We start from the raw sequence: 24,777 nt of genomic DNA, 5'->3' as shown, positions 1-24,777 counted from the left end.
AGACACAGAGACAAAGTATAGAGAAAGAACAGTGGGCCCAGGGGACCGGCGCTCAGCATATGGAGGACCCGTGCCAGCACTGGTCTCTGAGTTCCCTCAGTATTTACTGATCCCTATCTCTACCATCTCAGAGAGGGGGATGTGGCAGGACTATAGGGTAATAGTGGGGAGAGGTTCAGCAGGAAAACGTGAGCAAACATCTCTGTGTCATAAATAAGTTTAAGGAAAGGTGCTGTGCCTTGATGTGTACGTAGGCCAGGTTTATGTTTGACTTTACAAAAACATCTCAGTGCAGTAAAGAGCAGTATTGTCACCAGCATGTCTCATCTCCAGCCATAAGGTGGTTTTCTCCTATCTCAGTAAACAGAATGTACGATTGGGTTTTACACCAAGACATTCCATTCCTAGGGACGAGCAGGAGACCAATGCCTTCCTCTTATCTCAACTGCAAAGAGGCCTTCCTCTTTCACTAATCTTCCTCAGCCCAGACCCTTTACAGGTGTCAGGCTGTCCATACAGATTTTCTAGGGGCAGCCGATACTGAAGTTCGGCTGGCGGCCAGTATTGATAGGCTACCAGCTGTTGGGTCTTATTTTCTACCGACTGATATTGTGGGTACTGTATCTGGATTGGCATTGCTGTGACAGAGACTCTGTCTTTTTCTATTTGATATTCTCTTGGGGTTTGTACTTGTCTAACCTGCATTTGAGGTTGTAATGTTACAGGTATCTGAACCGCTGGAAAAGGAGTTGGCCAACCTGGTTTAGACTCTGATGGCCCCGCTAATTCTGGAACTTTTTCTTCTAATTTTAATGTTTCAGGATATATTACCTCCTGTAATTGATTGTAGTCAACATTTTGCATTGACTGAGCCATTACAGACTCTGCTACATATTTACAATGTGAACTTTCCATTCCTTTCCAGGATTCTGTTCCTGCCTCTTCTTCACAATCTATCACACAGCTTTCAGGGGCATCAGAAACTGAAAAGCTATCTTCTCCTATTTGAAACAGTTCTAAAGCTGCTTTAATAATGGCCCAATCATTCCATACTGTAAGTGGGATGATTTTACCCTCCCTACTTGCTTAATTCTTTGCCAATTTTTCCCCAATCTTTTAGATCTAAAGTTCCCTGTTCTGGAAACCATGGGCAGAATTGTTCTATTATTTGAAATGGAGTGATTAAATTTTCTGTAGAGACTCTAACTCCCTCTCTTCTTAAAAGAATTTTAATAAAGCTGAGATAAGAGGCATATTTACTATCAGTTTGTCCCATTTTTACTCTGGGTTCCTCCAAGCACACAAGCTTACCACAAGGCTGACCATGGATGTACCTGGAAATCTCTCGTTGACTTGTCCTCAATGACCACAGTCTAGCATATCTTCACCCTAGAGAAAAGCACCCACATTGGGCACCAGATGAAGGGGGCCAGCCCCTCCACACCTGTGGGTGTTTCTCATCAGATGAGACGAGAGACTGAGAAAAGAAATAAGACACAGAGACAAAGTATAGAGAAAGAATAGTGGGCCTAGGAGACCAGCACTCAGGATATGGAGGACCCGCGCCAGCACTGGTCTCTGAGTTTCTTCAGTATTTATTGATCACTATCTTTATAATCTTGGTGAGGGGGATGTGGCAGGACTATAGGGTAATGGTGGGGAGAGGGTCAGCAAGAAAACATGTGAGCAAAGGACTCTGTCATAAATAAGTTTAAGGAAAGGTGCCGTGCCTTGATGTGTACGTAGGCCAGATTTATGTTTGACTTTACACAAGCATCTCCATGCAGTAAAGAGCAGTATTGCCCCCAGCATGTCTCACCTCCAGCCATAAGGCAGTTTTCTCCTATCTCAGTAAATAGAATGTATGATCAGGTTTTACACTGAGATATTCCATTCCCAGGGATGAGCAGCAGACAGATGCCTTCCTCTTATCTCGACTGCAAAGAGATCTTCCTCTTTCACTAACCCTCCTCAGCCCAGACCCTTTATGGGTGTCGGACTGGGGGATGGTCAGGTCTTTCCCTTCCCATGAGGCCATATCTCAGGCTGTCTCAGTGGAGAGAAACCTTGGACAATACCCAGGCTTTCTAGGGCAGAGGTCCCTGTGGCCTTCTGCAATGCATTTTTTCCCTGGGTACTCGAGACTGGAGAATGGTGATGACTTTTACCAAGCATACTACCTTCAAACACATTTTTAACAAAGCACATCCTGCACAGCCCTAAATCCATTAAACCTTGAGTCAACAGAGCACATGTCTCTGCAAGCAGAAGGTTGGGGCTAGGGTTACAGATTAACAGCGTCTCAAGGCAGAAGAATTTTTCTTAGTACAGAATAAAATGGAGTTTCTTATGTCTTCTTTCTACATAGATATAGGAACAGTCTGATCTCTCTTTCCCCCACACTACTGGCTTCACATGGAAAGACAAACAATGGACATGGATGATTGTGCCTCAGGAATATACTCAGAGTCCAACTTATTTCTCAGAAATATTGAAACCAAATGTCTTATATGCTGCATTTTTGAAAACTATAATACAATATGTGGATGATTTCCTTCTTTGTTCAGAAGATGAGAAAGCTGCTACAAAAAGATGGGATTCACTTGTTACAAAAATTGCTTTCAAAGAGACATGGGGTCTCCAATAAAAAATCTTGAGTTCTGTCAACAACGAGTAAAATATTTAGAGTTATCTATTGTCCAAGAAAGGCCTTTTTCTTGATGCAAATAGAATAAAACAAATATTTTCCTTGCTTACCCTAAAAACTAAGAAAACACCTAAGAGGATTTCTGGAACTGGAAAATTATTGCGGAAATTAGATTCTGAATTTTTCATTAAAAGCTTACCTTTCTATACCCTTTTAAAATGAGATAAGCAGACTCTCTGGATTGGACAGAGAAATATCAATTAATGTTAGGAACAATTTAAAGGATCTCATAGATGCCCCAGTACTAGGAAATCCAAATTATTTTGTTTACATTGTTTGTAGAGGAAGATCAAGAAAATACCCTAGGCATTATGACCCAAAAACATGGGGCCCAAAATAGACCTGTATAATACTACAGTCAGCAATTGGATTCAGTGGCTAGAGGACTACCAGCCTGCATGGGGTTAATACAGCAATCACCCTACTAGTAAACCTCCTGGGCTCAAGCAATCTTCCCACCTCAGCCTCCTACCTAGGTGGGACTTCAGGTGCATGCCAACATGCCTGGCTAATTTTTAATTTTTTTTTCTGGAGGCAGCAGTATCTCCTTATGTTTCCCAGGCTGGTCTCAAATTCCTTAACTCAAGAAAGCCTCTTGCCTCAGCCTCCCAATGTGCTAGGATTATAGGCATAAGCCACCACACCCAGCCTGGAAGCACTTCTAAATTCACTCCATACTCAGAAATATTTAGTTAGCAGGTTGGTCCCTTTAGAAGTCCTACTTCTTTCTGCACCTCATATGAAACTGCCCCTAAATTTGAATGAAATGCCTCGTGATTGCATTTTTTTTTTTTTTTTTTTTTTTGAGACAGGGTCTGGCTCTGTTGCCCAGGCTGGACTGCAGTGGTGTGATTTTGGCTCACTGCAACCTCCGCCTCCTGGGCTCAAGCCATCCTCCCACCTTACCCTCTGAGTAGCAGGGACTATAGGTGCCTGCCACCACCCCTGACTAATTTTTGTATTTTAAGTAGAGATGGGGTTTCACCATGTTGCCCAGGCTGGTCTCGAATTCCTGAGTTCAAGGAATCCACCCACCTTGGCCTCCCAAAGTGCTAGAATTACAGGCATGAGCCAGCATGCCAGCCTGGAAGCACTTCTAAATTCACTTCATGCTCAGAATTATTTAGTTAGCAAGCTAGTCCCTTTAGAAGTCTTAACTTCTTTCTGCACCTCATATGACAATCTGTACATGTAATAACCTAAATTCTGCTACTCTTCTCCCCCTAAATTTGGATGAAATGCCTCATGATTGCATAACCTTAACTGGTCAGCTTTTCTCTCCTAGGACAAACCTGCAAGAAACTCATCTTAGTAACACTGGTGTGGTTTGATTTACAGACAGATCTTACTTAAAGATTAATCTCAAATTTACAAGCAGGGAAAAAATAGAGTTCTTACCTTCTAGAAGCAATCTCTGCTTAACAAGCCAAGTTGACAGCATTAATTAGAGCTTGTCAATTGGCAAAATGAACAACTGCTAATTTATATACAGGCAACAGATATACCTTTGAAGTCATTCGTGACTTTGTAATACTGTGAAAATAAATAAGGAGGGTCCTGAACCTCTTCCGGCCAGTCCATAAAAAATGGATACCTTATCTCTTTATTATTAAAAAACATTATTATAAAATTCACTACATATTATTAAAATCCAAATCAGATACTCCAAAAAATTCCAAATCAGATACTCCAGAAAGTGAAGGAAGTCAGCTAGCTCATAAGGTTACAGTGAGGACTGCCTAAATACATCTAGGCAATAAAAACAATTCATATTAACTTTGAAAGAAGCCCCCGAATTTGACATAAATTAACCCAATCCAGAGCTCTAAAAACAGAATTAGAAAATATAAAACAAAAAGGTGAAATATGGTGTGGACTAAACAACTTGCCTATACTTCCTACTGAATTACAGTCATCATTTTCAACCCTATGGACTGATTTAATTCACCATAGCCCTGATAAAGTGGTTACTTGAGAAAAATAGTATTTTGAAAAGTTTCTTCAACTGTAGCTCATAAAGCATTTAGTCGCTGCCATATTTGCCCAAAATATAATCCAGGGAAACATTTACATAGTTCCTAAGAACATTTTTCTTTACCTGAAGCCCCCTTTGAGGTGTGGCAGATTTTATTCGACTACCCCATCACAAGGATACAAGTTTGTTCTAGTAATGAAAGTCGGTATAGTTTCATTGGGTAGAAGCATTTCCATGCAGAAGAGCAACAGCCCTAACATTAAGTAAAATTCTCCTTGAAAAATTAGACTTGAGGAGTCTTTCTAGAACTTCACAGGGGCAGAGGTACTCATTTCACTGCACATGTAATTCAGTCACTATGTAAAATATGGCCAATTCTTTAACACTTCCATTCTGCATATCCCCCTCAGTCATCTGCATTAGTAGAATGCATAAACAAAATAATTAAAATTCAATTGGCAAAATTAACCCAGGCTTTTAACATGTCTTGGCCAAGGGCTCTTCCACTGGTTTTGCTTAACCTAAAATCCACCCCTTTTGGTAGACATCAGTTTTCCTCAATTGAGATAATAACAGGTAGATGCATGAAATTATCCCCAGGAAAGTATAAATCCATAATGCTAAAAGAAGACATATTTTTCTGACATCTTTATAAAACAACTAACTAAAAATCATAATTTGAAAAAAGACTCTTTTTATAGTGAACTCCCAGGAAACAAAGAACTTAAAACCCATGAACTTCAGCCAGGAGATTTTTTTCTATTGGAAATGATATCTAAAATGATATTTGGTTAAAGGACTCCCTTTAACCAAACTGGAAAGTGCTCTATTAGATACTTCTTACTAATCCTTGCACTAAAATGTAGAAGGCATAGACGTGTGGATTCACATGTCTTATGTAAAGAAAGTTGAGCCTAAAAGAAAATAGTCTGTCTATTGGTGGTGTCTAAAAGTTATTAGGACTTGAGGAAAGTTGACTTTGGAGACTGAGTCATAGAGCTTGAGCTCTTAATTACTAACATTTTATTACAGATTAATTTCCTTCCATGTTTCCTAGATCCCAGGCCAGATGTCCCCGATATATAAGACCCTTTCACTGAAATAAAATACTCATTGACTGAGATAAAAGACTTTTTGACTATTATATACATAATGTAAAATGTTAAATATATCTTTCAAAAAAAAAAGAGTCTCTTGACTCAAGCAAAATACTTTGGAGCAAACCTTAATTCCTCACTTTCTTCGTCCCCTTGTTTTGAACTCATCGGTGAGCCTTGTCTTCCTCCATTACATATCCTCCTTTCTAAGAAATATGTAAAGGTGGCATGAGTCTTGGTTTAAAAGGAAGAAGGGGGTCCCTTAGGCCCCTTGTGTGATGCCAACCAAGACATAATTGTAGAATTATAGAAGATGCTATTAGTTACATGACAAGGGATCAGTGTATTAGGGACAATGAAATGGGAAAAATTCAGATCTGACATCTGTGTAGGTACTACATGCCAAATGTGATTGAAGAAGGTGACAGACAACACATGTGGGCACCAGCAGCAGCACCCATTCAGTAACACATCTTATCCTATTCAGAAGCACATCTGCTTCTGGAGAGGTCTACATGGTTCATTGGCCTGTTGCAAACTTTCCAAATGATCATTGTTTCTCATCCTTCCCTCTTTCTTTAGAAGCACAGGAGAATGTGCCCCCAGTGAGGCTAAAGGTTGGACATTGAGAATAAGTTTCCCTCTAAATGTGAGATTGGTGCTTTGGGAAAATTAGTTTGATGATACAGAATGAAGAAAAGGGATGCATTTTAAAACAGGATGACCATCTAAGAGTGTCACAGATACATTGAAGTCAAAATCTGACATTCTGACTTGCCTCTCCCAAGATATTTGTTTAAAACAAGCGTGTCTGCTTATTTCCCTGATTGGATATAGGCAGTGTGTGTTTTCTCTCATAATCTGCAGCTACCTCATTTTTCAGTTTGCTTGTGTTTTTATTTTGTTTTCCCCAGCCAGAACGTAAAGCAGTGGTTCACGCCTGTAATCCCAGCACTTTGGGAAGCTGAGGTGGGTGGATTACCTGAGGTCTGGAGTTCGAGACCAACCTGGCCAACATGGTGAAGCCCCATCTCTACTAAAAATACAAAAAATTAGCTGGGCGTGGTGGTGGGCGCCTGTAATCCCAGCTACTAGGGAGGCTGAGGCGGGAGAATCGCTTGAACCCAGGAGGCAGAGGTTGCAGTGAGCTGAGATCACACCATTGCACTCTAGCCTGGGTGAAAGAGTGAGATTCCATCTCAAAAAATATATATATATAATTTATATATATAATTATATATGAAACTCTGGCTGTTCCTTATTATTGCATCATTGCTGTCACTGGGTGAAAGATAAGACTACCCATAGGCTAGAAAAATACAAAAGAAACCTACCCTCTACCATGCTACCTCAATTACTAACACAAAATCCAGTCGGCCTGGCAATAAAAGTTAATGTTGCTATGATTACCCCACTTATCCACATTTGCATTTTACTACTTCCCCCACAGACACCTTCTAACATTGGCTTTCACATGGCTGGCTTCAGACCAAATCTTTTGGCATTCTCCCCCATGGCCTGACAAATTTTCCATTTAATCTCTTCATTCTCTGCCCTTCATTATCTTTATTCAAAATTTAGACATGCCTTTTACATATCATGCCATCATTCCCTATGCTCTATATATCACTTTAACCTCTATTTCCTTTACATTTCTACCATATTCCCTATCTTTGCTGATCATTTTTTAAACTGGCCTGATTTCCCCACAAAACTGATGTTAACAGTCTTTTTGAATAAATATAGTAATTGAACCTCCTAGTCTTAAGCTTGAAATTTATATTCATTTTATCTGAGTTTGTTTCTCATGAAACCAACCATCAGGCCTCCCAGATAGTATCAATGACCTGAAACTTACCAGATCACTGCATCTAGACAATGCAATGGCAGACCCCTCATCCATCATGATTGCCTAACCGACCACCTGATTCCTGTTGGCCAATGCCTCTTCCTTACCCTCCCCTAATTCCTGTTTTATATTCCTTGCCTGTTATATAAGCCACCAATTTTAGTCAGTTGTGGGGAGACAGATTTGATATTTATTTTCCTCTCCCACCTGATGTTACCCAAAAAAGCCTTTCTTCTCTCGCAATACTCATTGTCTCAGTGATTGTCTTTCTGTGTGGCAAGCAATGGGACCTAGACTGAACCGCTGGCATTTCAGTAACATCTTGACATGTAACTTCACACAACCTAGAATTCCAACAATACCTTGTGTTCAAATCCTGTATTACATACAGATATTTCATATATTTGTTACAAAAAACATCACTACTAGAAGATATTTTCTTGTTTCTCACAAAATTCCATCCATTTTAGCATATATTAGTGCTGTGAGTTACCAAGTATGTCACAACAGCATCCCCTAAAGAATTTTGTCAACACTCTGCAGGGATTGTACTCCAAATCTATCAACCCAGACTCTCAGAGGGATAGGCCTTAATACATGCATTAGGTACGCATACTCCAGCAAATATTTGGATTTAAGAAATGCTTGGCTAGGAGCAGTGGCTCATGCCTGTAATCCTAGCACTTTGGTGTCTGAGGCAGGTAATGCATCAGGTGGATCGCTTGGGCTCAGGAGTTCAAGACCAGCCTGGGCAACATGGTGAAACCTCATTTCTACAAAAAATACAAAAATTAGCTGGGCGTGGTGGCGAGTGCCTGTAGTCCCAGCTACTGAAGTGGGAGAATCCCGTAAGCCTGGGAGGCGGAGGTTGCAGTGAGCCAAGATCATACTACTATACTCTAGCCTGGGCAACAGTGTGAGACTCTGTCTCAATTTTTAAAAAATGACTTCCTCTTCTAGAGGAATTATGAAAAAACAGTATAAGCTCTTAAGAATAAATGTAACCATAAGGTCTAGGACATAAAAAAGTGAACCACAAATCTTGGGGTTAGGAATGGAAGAACTTGAGTAATTAGAGTATCAGAATGTTATATATAGAGAAAAAATATAGAAATAGAATTGAATATTTTATACATGTCAATTCCACCCTAATTAAGGCAAACATTTAATGTGACTCCATTTACTAAGCCACTGGTACAACCTTCTGATGTGATACTGCCATTGAAAAATTTTATATGTAGTCCAGCTACTTGGGAGGCTGAGGTAGGAGGATCCCTTAAACCCAGGAGTTCAAGGTTACAGTGAGCTGATGGCACCACTGTACTCCGGCCTGGGAGACAGGGCAAGACTGACTCTCTCTGTATAGACAGATAGACAGACAGATAGATAGATAGATGATAGATACATAGATGTATATAGAGATAGAAATATGGAGATATATACTATATATACATACATACATGTATGTATGTTTGTGATGAGAATTTAAGTGATGAAATCAAATATTTACCCAAAGTATTGCAATTGTGAAAAACTGTAGGATGAAATGAAAAAAAATGCTCCTCAATAAGAATCAGAAGTGTGGGTAACAGAGATTTTTTTCTTGTGTTGGAATAAATCTGAAAGAAAATATTTATGAAAACGACATGGTAAAGTTGGGAACTAGAGAGAAAAAAGCTCGACTTTAGTAGCAAACTCATAATTACCTCGTCCAGAAATTTGTAGACAATGATATGAATATAGGAAGGGAAATGTTTTTCATTGTTATTTTTAAGACGGACTTGGACTTGAAGAACTGAACTGCATGTAGATCCACTAGGTAAATGTAGCTTTAATCACAACTGTAACCAGCAGTCAATTATTAAGCCTCAACCCACCCACTCTCCAGGGCCCTTGGGCCTCCAAAGCTCCAGACTCCTCAGGCCCCTAAACCACAGACACGTACGGGCCTCCTCAAACATTGACTCCAAATTAAATCTGAAACCTCAAACTGAAACCTCTTTCACGAAAACCTTCTCCAGCCCCAAGCTTCTCTATCACATTAAATTGCAAACCCGGACTGGACACCAAGTTCATTCCTTGATACACACTTTCCTACCCCGTTTCTCAACCACTGATTCCCACGGCATTCCCTCAACGACCATAAACCTTGACAGTAGGTCGTTAATATCTTCCAGTCTCTTAATTACTGACCGCCAGGCGCCCTATCACCAAAGCCAGACTTCTCCATTGAGTAAACCCAGAGAGAACCCCAGGACGCAAGGTCCCACATGGTCTCAGAACAGGGGGCTCCCCTTCATTGACCCCCACAGGCCTTTCACTTGGAGCCACATCCAGACCCCGACCCATCTGATCCTGAGTCTCTCCGGACTCCACCGAACGCTGGGACCAAACACTAAGCCTGCGTCCAAAACGACTTACATCTGCCTCCGCAGCCGTTGCTAGGGACTTTGAGGGCCCTCGGCCTCTGGCCGGGAAACCATGCATTCCCAGACGACAGAGTTCCTCCCTCGGCCTCGCACTGTGACGTATCATGGCCACGCCCATCTCGGCGACTCCCACCAGAGAACCCGGAAGGAAGGGCTGTTACCACGGCGTTGGAAGACAGTGAATTAATTTCAGGGAACCTCAGTCACTGCGCGAACTAGATAAATTATCAGAAAATTATAAAAACTTTTAACAGCCTGAGCAAAAAAATAAGATGGCCGCGCACTCTACCCCACACTGAGCCCTTAGGAAGAAGCATCATTATGAAGGCAAGGGGCAATGTGCCTTTTGAAAGAGGCAACCTGGAATTGAGTATCCAGTTAAATTTATTTAGATGGGATGCCAACTTCTGAAAGGTGAGTTCAATACCTGGTCCCAAGGACAGGCCTGGGAAGCCCAGTAGCGCACCCTGATTTATGTGTTCAGGGAGTAGGATGCTATGACTGCTATGATAGGATGTGCAGATTCACAAGGCAAGAAGTAGAGAGAATCTGAAGTCCAGGTTGAAGAAGAGTCCATTTCTTATACTCTTAACTGCAGAGCATCTGTACTGAATCCACCCTGTTACAGGCCACAACTTTATGTTTTGTTCATCAGTGTATCCTGTGTGCACAAGTGTCTGCAACAGTGCAGATGCTCAAAAACTATTTGTTGTAATCACTCAATAACCCAGAGTTTGGGTTTCAATTTTGAGGCAGCCACTTTATGGCAAATTTCCACTTTATTTTTCCTTGTGAGCAGGACTGTTTCTGACATGGATATATCTTTATTAGATCAAGGGAAGGAACTGAGTACAGGAGAGGATGAGGGTCTTAACCCCAGGTGAGAAGGAATGATGAAGATAAATCATGTTCCAATTCAGCATACCACAGATGAGCCAGGATCTTTAAAACAGTAGCAGCTCTCCAAGATGACAGATCTGCAGACAAACTTAAGTGTTCTTATCCAAGATATCCAAAAGGTTCTCACCTTCACCCACCTTACATGCTGTCCTTTATTTTTAGAGAATGAAGTTATTTTATTCTTTTATTGGGCTTATTCTGTGAATCCTATTCCTTCTCTGTTCTGCCCTTCTTATGACAGAAATGAGTATCTATTCAGGATTTTTTTTAAGTTTTTTTTAGAATAACACTAATCCTTAGAATTTCTTTCCGGTAGCTCCTTTCCTTCAATGGCAAAAGTAATTTTGATCAATTGTCCACTGGGTTATTCATGCACCTTCATTCATCTTCCAAATCTACATATAATTAATTTCTATTTTGGTATCTGCTAGGGTATATACAATTGCCTACAAACTATCAAGGAATTTATAATTTAGGTAAAGACATGAACACTTTTTAGAAAAGTATTCATATCCTGTTTTATGTAAGGAAAATTGAGTCCTTTCCCCTTCCCACTCCAAATATGTCCCATGAACAAAAAATTACCAGGACAATTTGATCTTTATATTGTTATGTCTCTTTCAACTGATATAGGCATATGCATTTTTTAACTACAGCTGCTGGAGGGTAAAATAGCTACATGCATATAATCCAGCTTTTTAAAAATGCTGGCTTGAAATTTTGCTTTGTTTCCCACTGCCGTCATCCATGGTTCCTAGATAAAGGAAACAGTTTCAGGTAAAGAAAACAGATCATTCAAACTATTCTGAATGGTGTTTATGCCAACAATAAGACAAACCACAGGGTTAGGATGAGGACTACCTTCTAAATTAAGAGTATGGCTAATTGGTTATTCACAAGTTTTGAACTTATTCCTCTGGGGTGATATTTATAAAGTCAAACACATCCAAACTTGTTGTGTTACATTATTAAATTATTTTTCCTTTTGAAGAGCTTCAGTAGTCTGAAATAACAAGTGAAGAAATTTGGAATCAAAGAAACACAAGAGCTAATCATATAATGATCTTGGTTGGGAATAGAAGACTCTTATCAAAAAAGGGGGAAGAGGTACATTGTGCTATAAATTTAAACAATGGTGTGTAACACTGACAACCCCTTTTAATTAGTCATTGACATATCAACTAGTGATTCAAAGTATATTGTCCTAAAATACACGTCCTGTATATTATCTGCCATATAATGATGTTAGATTTGTGATCAAAATCTCTAAAATATTCCTTTTCACAGGGCTTATTTGCTTCATGTGTTCTTTCATATTTTGATGCAGATGTTCTAGTTACATTTTCATAGTTTTATTTCTATATGATTCTCTCTGAGGATAAGGCAGAATGTACCACTAGCAACCCTGCCACATTCACAGCCTTCAAAGGTCTTCCAACAGTTTCTCTCCTGTGTAAACTCCCTGATACCTACTGGGGTACTATTTCTGAACAAGGACTTTTCCATGATCATTATATTTCTACCAACTATAAGCTCACTGAAGATGTGATCTATGGTCACTGATGAGAGGATCTATCTTCCCATAAAAGAATTTCCCAGTCTCCACTTCATACTATTTTTCTCTGAGTATATGCTTATCAGCCATAACGTTTTATTCAAGGGCTTTCCACCTTGAATATATCAGTTTGTTCCTGTGTGTTTTTTGTGACATATGATGTAATTGATCACTGAAAGCACTACCACATTCACTGCATTCATATGGTTTTTATTCTGTGCGAATTCTACTATCTGCTGAGACTGAACTTCTGGCAACAGGCTGGCTCACAATGGCTACTTTGCTAACTGCTTGGAACGCACTGTTAGTTAATGAGGTCTGAACTGCCACAGAAGGCATCTGCAGAGTCACCATGTTAACAGTCTTTATCCTGTATGAGATCACGTGTATGTGATAAGCTATGACTCTCTGAGCAAGGATTTTCCAATTTGACTGAACCTACACGTTTCTCTCTTGCATGCAGCATTCCCTTATGATAAACAAGGCATGACAAGTGGGAGAAAGCTTTCCCACAATCAGAGCATCCATAGGGTCTCTCCCCTGTATGAGTTCTCCGATGTCTGTTGAGACATGATTTATCTCTGAAAGCTTTCCCACAGTCACTGCATGTATAGGGTTTCTCTCCTGTGTGAATTCTCTGGTGGTTAATGAGACCCGACTTGTGTGAGCAGGATTTTCCACACTCAGTACATACAAAGGGTGTCTTTCCTGTGTGAAATCTCTGATGGGATATTAAACATGTCTTCTGGCTGAAGCCTTTCCCACATTCATTGCATACATAGGGTTTCTCTCCAGTGTGAGTACGTCGATGAATAAGGAGATTGCCCTTTTGGATGAAGCCTTTTCCACATTCATTGCATATATAGGGTTTTTCTCCAGTGTGAATTCGCTGATGTACAATGAGATTTCCTTTCTGAATGAAGCCTTTTCCACAATCACGGCATATATATGACTTCTCTCCTGTGTGAGCTTTCTGATGTGCATTGAGCTGTGATTTCCAGCGGAATGCTTTGTCACATTCAGTGCATTCATAGGGTTTCTCTCCTGTATGAGTTCTCTGGTGTTCAGTGAGCCTGGACTTTTTGGAGAAGGCCTTCCCACACAAGCTGCATCCATGTGGTTTCTCTCCTGTATGAACTCTCTGATGATTAATGAGCCGAGACTTCTTGATGAAGCCTTTTCCACAATCACCACATATATATGACTTCTCTCCTGTATGAATCTTCTGGTGTGCATTGAGCTGTGATTTCCAGCGGAATGCTTTGTCACATTCAGTGCATTCATAGGGTTTCTCTCCTGTGTGGTTTCTCTGGTGTTCAGTGAGCCCGGACTTTCTGGAGAAGGCTTTCCCACATATACTGCATCCATGAGGTTTCTCCCCAGTGTGAACTCTCTGATGATAGATGAGGCGAGACTTCTTGAGGAAAGCCTTCCCACACTCAGTGCATACATGGGGTTTATCTATCTTTTGAGTTCGCTGATGCTTAATGAATTGTGAATTTGTATTCATAGAATTTCCACCTTCGGGGAAGTTCATTTCATTATGAAATTGTTCATGCTTGGCATGAAGGAAGGATTTCCCATCTCCATTAACCCCCACAGAATTATTGATTTCATACCTTTTGTTCTGGTTGACTAAACTTAAATTTGATTTCAGTATTTTCCCATGTAAGTCAAATGTACCATGATTTTGCCTTAAAGGAAAATCACTTTTCCTCTGATGAATGATGTTTCCAAATGCATTATGTTTATGGCATTGTTCCACTCTCTTCAGACATCTTTGGTTTTGTGAGTGCATCTGTAGATGATTGTCAACTTTCTTGATTTCTAGGAAAGAAGAGAACAATAAATCTTTCCATGAGCATGGAATAGAACTATTTCACAAACAGCCTTGTACAGGCTGGCTCTACTGACCACACTATTTCCACGGTTTAAAAAACTCCAAGTAGATATGCCTATTGTCACTTGGACAAGAATAAACCATTATAATTTTAACAAAGAAAACAAAAAATAAAAGCAGTCAGTGTATAAACAAGGTAAATTTCTCAGGAAATGGCAAGTTAATTCCTGCTCAGACTCATGCCAGAAACCTTACTATCATCTTTCATTTGTATGTTTGTCTCACACCCTTTGTCTACGTCAATAGTAAATTCCATATGTCCTCCTTTATAAATATACAGTAATCCCTCATCTATGGGTGATATGTTCCAAGACACCCCCCACACCATGGATGCCTGAAACTCTGAATCATACTAAACCCTATATCCATTATGTTTTTTCCTATACAGTGCATACATACCTATAAGAAAGTTTATAAACTAGGCACAGGAAGAGATTAACAATAACAAATAATAAAATAGAAGAATTATAACAATAGGCTAGCATCACACTCTTGAGCTTTGGAGGCATTATTAAGTAAAACAAAGGTTACTTGAACACAAGCACTGTGATACCTTGACAGTTGCTCTGATAACCAAGATGGCTGCTAAGCGACATAGGTGGGTAGGGTACACAGCATGCATATGCTGGACAAAAAATGATTCCTGTCCCAGGATGGAGCAAGATGGTGCAAGAGTTCATGCTCCTTGGAATGGTGAGCAATGTAATTAAGAATTGTTTGTTTCTAGAATTTCCCATTTAACATTTTCAGACCATAGTTGACTGCAGGTAGCTGAAACTGTAGAAAGAGAAACTGTGGATAACGGGGGACTCCTGTATTCTGAAACTCACTAACACTCACCCCTTCTACTTAGGTGGAAGAGAATCACTCTGTCTGGTACTATAGCAATAGCCTCCCAAGTGGACTTCAGGCTTCAACCTCTGCCTTCTCCTGTATACTTTCTACAAAGTAGTGAAAGTGATCCTTTTAAATATAAATGACATCATGTCACTCTTCTACTCAAAACTCCCTCATGTTTCCTCATCTCATAATTTTTTAAAAAATCAAGTCATGGCCGGATGCAGTGGCTCACGCCTGTAATCCCAGCACTTTGGGAGGCCGAGGCACACGGATCACGAGGTCAGGAGATCAAGACCATCCTGGTCAACACTGTTAAACCCCGTCTGTACTAAAAATACAAAAATTAACTGGGCATGGTGGCATGCACCTGTAGTCCCAGTGACTCGGGAGGCTGAGGCAGGAGAATTGCTTGAACCAGGGAGGCGGAGGTTGCAGTGAGCTGAGATCGCAGCACTGCACTCCAGCCTGGAGACAGAGAGAGATTCTGTGTCAAAAAAAAAAAAAAAAAAAAAAAAAGGCAAGTCATTAAAATGTCCTTGAAAGGTCATACATGACCTGTCTACCCCAAACTCCAGATCCCACCACACTGTCCTTACTTCCGTATTATCTCCGACCACTGCCCCTCTTGTTCACTCCTCTGTATTCACACAGGCTTCCTTGAAGTTCCTCAAACACACACCTGCCTTGGGCCTTTGGACCTGCTATTTTGTCTACTTGGAAGGTAATTCACCAGAGGGACGTACTCACATCTGTCATACAGCTGCTCAAAGGCATCTGACCAAACAGCCATTCCCACTCCTGGCATCCCTCATTATAATTTGTTATTGATCTTCCCAGCATTTTTCACCACAAGACATTTATCCATTTTGATTAATTTCGTGCCTCTTCCTTTTAGCATGTAATCTCCAAGAAGAATTTTGTTGTTGTTATTGATGTTCACAGCTGTCAGGGCTCACATGTAATAGGCTATCAAAAAATATTTAAGGCAATGAAACAAGGAAAGTAAGGGACACACTGCGGAGACTACTTCAAATGTAGTGCTTTAAATATAGTTGGCTTTGAATTTATGAAAAGGAAAAGGAAAGCCAACTCTGTGTAGGCAAGATAATACCATATCATGGTGATTCAACTAGAATATCACCTGACAGATGAGAAATTTCCATCTTATATGACTGCTATGATTCACTGGGACTCAGTGCCATCAGACTATGGTAAGAACAGAAAAGCTTTAAGGGAATAAGTCCAGGAATATAATTGAAGAGAAACTAAATAATAGGCAGAATTAATTATTCCAAAAGGAAATTGAGGCAAAGCAGGCATGAGGTGTAGTAATCTGGTTTGGGTTGGAAAGAGAATGAGACTACTTCAAAAATCAATTGAAAGAGCAGACTTTAAATACGGGAGCTGAGGAGGCAGGAAGTTTCAAGGTAACCTTATGGTGGCCAGGATCGACTCAAGGAGCTGACATGCAAGTGGGTAAAAAATATGGTACAAACATGTAAGTTAGGAAATATTAAGGGAGATGTCAATCTGAGAATCTCCATAGAAAAGACAAGAATGACAAGAACTTAAGTCATTAGAGTGAAGGAAACTTGTAAAGGATATGAGAAAAGAGCAAAATAAATGGGAAACAGAACCTCTGGAGGACCTCAGAGTGGGAGAAGAAAGAGAAGCTAAGGAAGCAAATATATGCAAAGCAACAGATCAGGTTACTAAGGGGGCACAGAGTCCAAGATAGGGTGGGAAGACCTTTGGAAAAAAAGAAAATCAACATTATCTAAAGGGGCAGAAAGGTATAGTGGTCAGGAGAGAGTGCTGATATCCAAGACCGCTCTTTGGTGACAGACATGGAAGGACGAATTTCACAGCAAGAGAAGTAGAAGGAACAGGTAGTGATGCTCTGATGGGGGAACAAGAAATGATGAGATTTGAGAATCCTAAAAAGGAAGAAACCTTGAGAAAAACAAATCAAACCTAGATTAAATAAAGAGTGATGAGGCCGGGCGTGATGGCTCACACCTATAATCCCAGCACTTTGGGAGGCCTAAGCGGGTGGATCACCAGAGGTCAGGAGTTTGAGACCATCCTGGTCAACTTGGTGAAACCCCGTCTCCACTGCAAATACAAAAAAATTTGCTGGGCGTAGTGGTGGGTGCCTGTGATCCCAGCTACTGGGGAGACTGAGGCAGGAGAATTGCTTGAACTGGGAGGCAGAGGATGCAGTGAGCCAAGATTGCACCACTGGGCTCTAGCCTGGGTGACAGAGTGAGACTCAATCTCAAAAAAATAAAATAAAATAAAATAAATAAAAAAATAAACAGTGATGAAATCCAAGACGCGATAAAGAGGTAGATGTTCCTCTAAGTACCTGAAGGAGAAAGAGCTTTTGTGTGGGGAGAGGGATACATGGAGGCTCTGTCCACACAGCCTCAGATGCCCTGACAGCTCAGACACCGCTGAACAATTATCATGTGACTTGCTCAGCCACCCTCCTTGCTGGCTCTCACCCTGAACTCACCTGGACAGATTTGGCTGTGGATTTCATTTTCTACTGTCCATGGTTCTCCTTGATCCAACTTGAAGAGTGCATCTGGCTTGCTGGCTTGATACCCTGTTCATAGGAAATGATACACAACTTAGGCTCATTGAATTGAGCTGTGGTCTATCAACATGGGACCATGTTCTGTTTTAGGAACTATGTAATTTATGTATCTGTAAAGCAAAGGGATTTTCCCTCTGAAGGGGGCACATTACACTCTTTTATCTGGGGCCAGGGAGGGTACAGAATCTACCACTTCAGAGCACCACAGGCCCTCCAGAGCTTTTGAAAGTTGAGAAAGCAAAGGCCTTTGACTGGGTACTCTCTGAGTGACACAGGGCAGCTGTCCTCACCCACTGACACGAGGTTGCTATAGTTCTCCAACATCACGTCTCGGTACAGGTCCTTCTGAGCAGGGCCGAGGAGCTGCCACTCCTCCCAAGTGAACTCCACAGCCACATCCTCCAGGGTCAGTGATTCCTGTAACAAGGGAGTCCTGCTTAATGTGAAGTATTTCTCTCATTTAAATGGAAGAAATGTGAAGAACATCGTTCTGCTCATTTTCACCAAATAGTCTGCATCTATATATCTAGGTGCTGTGATTTTTTAAAAAATACATTGTCATAGAGGCAAAATCCATCTCCAAAATCTATCTATATTCAAAATCTATCTCTAGCAAAATATTCTGTAATTGTATAATTATCTATCATTTAACAAATCAGAAGTTTCTATAAGAACCAATCATTTAATCCTCTTGCTAATCCTTTTTTTTTTGAGCACCTATTTGCCAGGCACTAAATATACTTTAGCAATATCAGGATGAATAAAGCATACTTCTTTATCCATCATGAATCTTCAATGAATCTTCATGTGCACTACCAGAATCAACCAGGAGGAAACCCCAAACACTACAAGATATTGCATAATAAATAAGTATATTTTATAAGTTAGGAGGAATAAAAGACTCTTTCCAAAACATGTCCAAAGAACAAGAGACAATTAAGTATTATTAACCCCTACTGCTAAATGTGACTGGCTTACAAAATAAATAAATAGGCCAGGCTTGGTGGCTCATGCCTGTAATCCCAGCACTTTGGGAGGCCTAGGCGGGCGGATCACCTGAGGTCAGGAGTTCGAGACCAGCTTGCCCAACGTGGTGAAACCCCATCTTTACTAAAAATACAAAAATTAGCCAGGCATGGTGGTGCATGCCTGTAATCCCAGCTACTCAGGAGACCGAGGCAGGAGAATCGCTTGAACCCAGGAGGCAAAGGTTGCAGTGAGCCGAGATCATGCCACTGTACTCCAGCCTGAGTGACAGAGTGAGACTCCATCTCAAAATAAATAAATAAATAAATAAATAAAATAAATAAATAATAAAAAAGAACATACAAAATATTATTCAAAAACCATACACACACATATGGGTTTTGAAGTATTTATATTTACGTTATCAGGCGTGTAAGCGGCATAACTGAAGAGATAGTCAATGAACTGGTAAGTAAATCTGAAAAAACTACCAAAAATGCAACAAAAGGACAGAATGATGTAATATATAAAAGACAAGATTAATAAATACAGAGGAGAGGTAAGGTCTAGCATGTACCAATTTAGTTTGTGAAAGAGAAAATACAATAATGGAAAGGTACTATCCAAAGATCTAACGGCTAAGACAGATACGTCTCTAAATATATACACATATATATACATACATACAAATATATGCAAACATGTATACACGTATATTTATTTATTCATGTGTCATTTAATAACAAGGATACATTATGAGAAATGCATCATTAGGCAATTCTGTTGTTCAACCATCACAGAGTGCACTTACTTAAACCTAGACGGTACAGCCTACTACATGCCCAGGCTCTATGCTATAGCCTATTGCTCCCAGACTATAAACCTATGCAGCATATTGCATATATATATATATATATATATCCATGTACATTTATATACTTAAATTTTTTTAAGGTATTAAAGGATGAGGGAGTAAGAACTGGCTTTGAACATGGAAAAAGAGTGTGCACTATCTTAGATAGGGGGATGTTGAAAGCAAACCCTCTGGATCCCAACAACCCATTCCCTTACCAGACAACAGTACTTTCAACTCCCTACTGCCAATCCTGTCTCAAACAGTAAGTCAGCCACCTGTTCATACAGAGAACCTTAGAAAGTCATGCAATCCCAGCCTGGGCAACATGGCAAAACCCCATCTCTACAAAAAACACAACCATCAGCTGGATGTGGTGGCACATGCCTAGCTACTTGAGGGGCTGAAGTGGGAGGATTGCTTGAGCCCAGGAGATCGAGGCTGCAGTGAGCCATGTTCACAGCACTGCACTCCAGCCTGGGTGACAATGTGAAACTCAAAAGAAAAGAAAAAGAAGAAAAATGAAAAAAAATTTTAGAAAAAGAATAAAAAAAGAAAGTTGTGCAATCTTTCCATTTTCCTCAGCCTTTCAGGTTTTATTCCTGGATTGACCCTAACAGCCATAAGGCTGGGTCCTTGGTTAACCTTGCCTTGGCCCCCTGAACTGTGTCCTCTGAGTTCCTTTGGCCTCTTCCCAAAAAGGTCTCTGAGGACCTGTGCTTTGGCATGTATGAGAAGGCTGTGCTTATGGCATTTATATCTGGGGCCAGGCGCGGTAGCTCATGCCTGTAATCTCAACACTTTGGGAGGCCGAGGTGGGAGGATCATTTGAGGTCAGGAGTTCAAGACCAGCCTGGCCAACATGGTGAAACCCTGTCTCTACTAAAAATACAAAAATTAGCTGGGCAGTAGTAGTGCATGCCTGTAATCTCAGCTACTCAGGAGGCTGAGGCAGGACAATCACTTCAGCCTGGGAGGCAGAGGTTGTGGTAGGCCAAGATTGCACTACTGCACTCCAATCTGGATGACAGAGTGAGACTCTTATCTCAAAAAAAAGAAAAGAAAGAAAAAAGACACCATCTGTCACACCACCTCTAGGAAGAAACATCCAAAAACTGTCCTGGGACCTAAGTGCATTTAATAGTGACACCTCTCGGGAACTGGTCTGCTTTCTCCTGAGAGTCAGTGCATATCCTGTGACCAAGGACTCTCTGGATGTGATGACAGTCAGAGACATTTGACAGAAGGTGACAGCTACTATAACCCACAGGATGCTCTGGTCACACATTAGGTTCCAACATTAGTCATTTTGTGTGAATTCCATTGTGCTGTTTTTACTCACACTTCTGACACCAAATGTGTGGGTTTTTGCTCACATCAACCAGTTCTCCAATTCTCTAACACCCAACAGGTGTCCAACAATTAGATTCAATTCTGACACCAACTCCTGGAAGATCCATAGGTTAAGGTTTCTGTCCCACAAGACCAACCTTACTTCAGACACCAGTCACAAGTGTGAGGTCCCCAGGTTACAAAGACTTTTGTCCCTTGGCTACAAATGTGGGGATTTCTGCAACCCACCTTGAGGTTCAATAATCTACTAGAACAACTCACAGAGCCCAGGAAAGCACTCTACTATTACTGGTTTATTTACAACCCAGGAATAACCCAATGGAAAAGCTGCACAGGGCACAGTATGGTGGTGTATAGGCATAAATTTCCATGCTCTCTCTGCACGCACCAACCTCCCAGCACCTCAATGTGTTTACTAACCCAGCTCTCCAAACCCTGCTGTTTAGGGGTTTATATGTTACACAGACATGGTTGAATAAATCATTGGCCACTGGTGACTGAACTCAATCTCCAGCCTCTCTCTGCTCCCTGAAGATTAAGGGTAGGACTGAAAGTTCCAAGCTTCTCATCAAGGCTTGTTATTTCTGGCAACCAGCCTCCATACTGAAGCTACCTAGGGGTCCACTGAGAGTAGTTTCACTAGAAAAAAAGAGGACCAGGCATAGTGGCTCACAACTGTAGTCCCAGAACTTTGGGAGGCCAAGGGAGACAGATTGCTTCAGCTTGGGAGTTAGAGACCAGCCTGTGCAACATGGTGAAACCGCATCTCTACAAAAAAATACAAAAAGTTAGCTGGGCCTGGTGGCACACACTCCCAGCTAGTTAGGAGGCTGAGATGGGATGATCGCTTGAGCCCAGGAGGCCGAGGCTGCAGTGAGCCAAGATTGCACCACTGCACTCCAGTCTGGGTGACAAAGTGAGACCCTGTCTCAAAAAAAAAAAACAAAACAAAACAAAAAAAAAAACCCTTATCATTCAGGAAATTCCAAGGGTTTCAGGAGCTCTATGCCAGACAAAGACCAAATATTTTTCTATGATACCACATGTAAACAATATAGTCCTGATCCTCCTTTGCCTAGATGTTGAAATTAGAATCTAAATTTACTGATGCACAAATCCTAGTTTACCAACTTATACTTTTTGACTTAATTCAACTGACTTTTAAAGTCTTCCAGAAATCAATCATGTGATGAAGGAAAGACTAAAACAAACAAAAAGTCACCTGGGACTTGATCATTTTCTTCTGTTACTGGGAAATAGCCAGTAAGTAGGATGCTTTGTCTGTAGTCTCTCCTTGAGCTGCCCTCAATTTCTGGCTAGAAATCTTGGTCTCTGGTGAATTACATCCCTGCAAAGGATGGTATCCAGGTCCTGGAACCTCCTCCTCACCTCACTTGAAGTGTCTTGCTCCTGGAGTCAGGACCTGCGGGCTGAAGAGTAAATTGATTTGAGTGTACATTCCCTGCAGGCCCAGGTGCTGTCACTGCTGCTGTGTTCTCACCTTAATGCAAGGCCATCTCTAACTGTCCCTTTATTTGGGGCCCCAGAAGTTTTAACCCACCCTGGGGCAACAACAAATCCTGGAGCAACAAAACATAAGATTCTACATGTATGGCCAATACATTTATAAACTGTCTTTCTTCTGTGAAATGGAAGTGGGGTGACTGTGAGAGGGGAGATGGGAAAGGAAAACCAGCACCAACATGATGCTGCAACACCAAGAGACTTCTTAGATCAGGTTTTAGAAAAAGGGCAGAGAAGGTGAGGAATTGGATACTTATTTCTTTAAAACCACGTGTGTCCACACGCCTGGTCAAAAGTCATCACATACCTCACATGTAGGCATGCCTCAGTTTGAAGACAAATGTACTAAGCCAAGCAGAGGCATTGTCTTATTTGAATTCTCATTACTACCTTCTGCGTTACATCCTTATAAAGTATCAATCATTATTTCCCATTCCAACATTGACCTAAGGCTTACAGATTTGACTATATTGTCCAAAAGCAGAAGTAGAATCTGAACCCACACAGCCTGTCTCCAAGAACATAACCTTAGCCTCTGCTGAATTCCTTTGGACCACATACCGTCATCATACATCTTAGCTCTCTTTGCTACTACCTTGAGGGAGTTTCATTCATCATGGAAGATGGCCACCGTCATAGACATATAATCTGACCTTCTGAAATCAGCACTGCCAACAGTGACACAGGCACAAAGACAAATGGAAAAGCTGCACACTACACCCCTGGCCTGAAAGCAGCAGGTCAGAGAGTGGCGGCCCCAGAGGCTTTCTTTATGCCCAATTCTAAAACTCAAGTAAGAGACTCACATGGTGAGAGCATCAACTGGATGGAGTCACCCTGAGCTTTCCTTCCACCTGGGTGGAATCACTGTGACAAGCTCCCAGTGGCCCTCCTGCATGCTCCAAACCCACAGGGCCTGCACTGACTCATCCTCTAACCCATAGCTGCAAATGCTCCCCTTCCCTCTGCAATCTCAGAAGCACATAATTGTGGCAAGAGATGTTTCACACTTTTCTTCTTAGAATGACACCAGTGGAAAGGTGTGGAACCCAAACGATCTAACATTCCTGGGCAGGAGGCGATGGATGCAACATTTCAGTGACATCCAGGGTGTGTATTTCAAATGACAAGGCTTCCTTTCCCATGAGCTTCCACAGCCCCTTTCCCGGGAATAGCTGAAGAGCTTCTACTTCATTTTTGACCCTTATGAGCTTTCTGGAGAATGTAATCACGTGTAATCACGCCTGTTTGCTCCAGTGGCTAAGTCCTTTCCCTGGAGGTGTATATTTCCTGAAAACTCATGTATGTATAGGAAGCCATAAAGAAAATTTCCATAAATTCTAAAGCATCATTACCAAACAGGACGTGTTCACAAATCATCATGATATGAAAGAAACAACAAAGAAAAGTATATTTAAAAAATTAAAAAACATAAAATAAGACTATGTATTATTTTTGGATATGTACACATTTAATAAAACATGCATTATATGAAATTAGTTCAAGAGAATAGTTATCCCTAGGGATGGAGGAGAGGAAAGGGGGTGGATTAGAGGATATCACTGGAGGTGCACTTGCATCAGTTTATTTCTTTTTTAAAAGTACCAACAACAACAACAAAAAAAGCAAGTATACTGTGGAGGAAAATCTCATTGAGTAAAAATGGCAGAGTAGGTAGGTCCAAGGGTCTGTCCCTCTATCGAAAAATAAAAAACTCAAGTAAAAAAACTATCAAAAAATCAAGTAAAAACAATCAAAAACAAAACAAAAACTTGGTCAGAACTCTAAAAAACAGTCAAAGGTTTACAACAACAGAGCAAATGTTGAGTCAAAAAAAAGGTGACTGGCCAGGCATGGTGGCTCATGCTTGCCTATAATCCCAGCACTTTGGGAGGCTGAGGCCAGAGGATCACTTGAGGCCAGAAGTTCAAGACCAGCCTGGCCAACATGGTGAAACCCCATCTCTACTAAAAATACAAAAAGTAGCCAGGTGTGGTGGCACATGTCTGTAGTCCCAGCTACTCAAGAGGCTGAGGCAGGAGAATCATTTGAACCTGGCAGGCGGAGGTTGCAGTGAGCTGAGATCACACCACTGCCCTCCAGTCTGGGTGACAGAGCTAGACTCCATCTCAAAGAAACAAAACAAACAAGAACAACAACAACAAAATGGTGACTTAAAATAGTGGAAAGTTCTGTGCCATTTTTACTTGTCTTTGCTCCACCCCCT

General features: G+C 41.0%; 1 protein-coding gene and 1 long non-coding RNA gene across 2 annotated transcripts in view; one reads left to right on the top strand and one right to left on the bottom strand.

Annotated features, from left to right (window-relative positions):
- The first annotated feature begins 6,928 nt into the window (after positions 1–6,928).
- LOC134760735 (uncharacterized) lies at positions 6,929–18,280 on the top strand. Its single transcript, XR_010138662.1, has 2 exons — positions 6,929–10,471; positions 15,904–18,280. It is a non-coding gene; the product is annotated as an uncharacterized LOC134760735 (long non-coding RNA).
- ZNF613 (zinc finger protein 613) overlaps positions 12,707–24,777 on the bottom strand; it is a 22,356-nt gene continuing 10,285 nt past the window's right edge. Inside the window, 4 exon segments of the mRNA XM_054541138.2 lie at positions 12,707–12,873; positions 12,875–14,339; positions 17,771–17,863; positions 18,145–18,271. Of these exon segments, the coding sequence (XP_054397113.2) occupies positions 12,723–12,873; positions 12,875–14,339; positions 17,771–17,863; positions 18,145–18,271 (1,836 nt within the window). The 3' untranslated portion in view covers positions 12,707–12,722.

This window comes from Pongo abelii, chromosome 20 (assembly GCF_028885655.2).
Source record: "Pongo abelii isolate AG06213 chromosome 20, NHGRI_mPonAbe1-v2.0_pri, whole genome shotgun sequence".
Taxonomy (NCBI): Eukaryota; Metazoa; Chordata; class Mammalia; order Primates; family Hominidae; genus Pongo; species Pongo abelii.
Note: the sequence above shows the minus strand (reverse complement) of the source record. Positions and strands in the feature narration are given on the sequence as shown.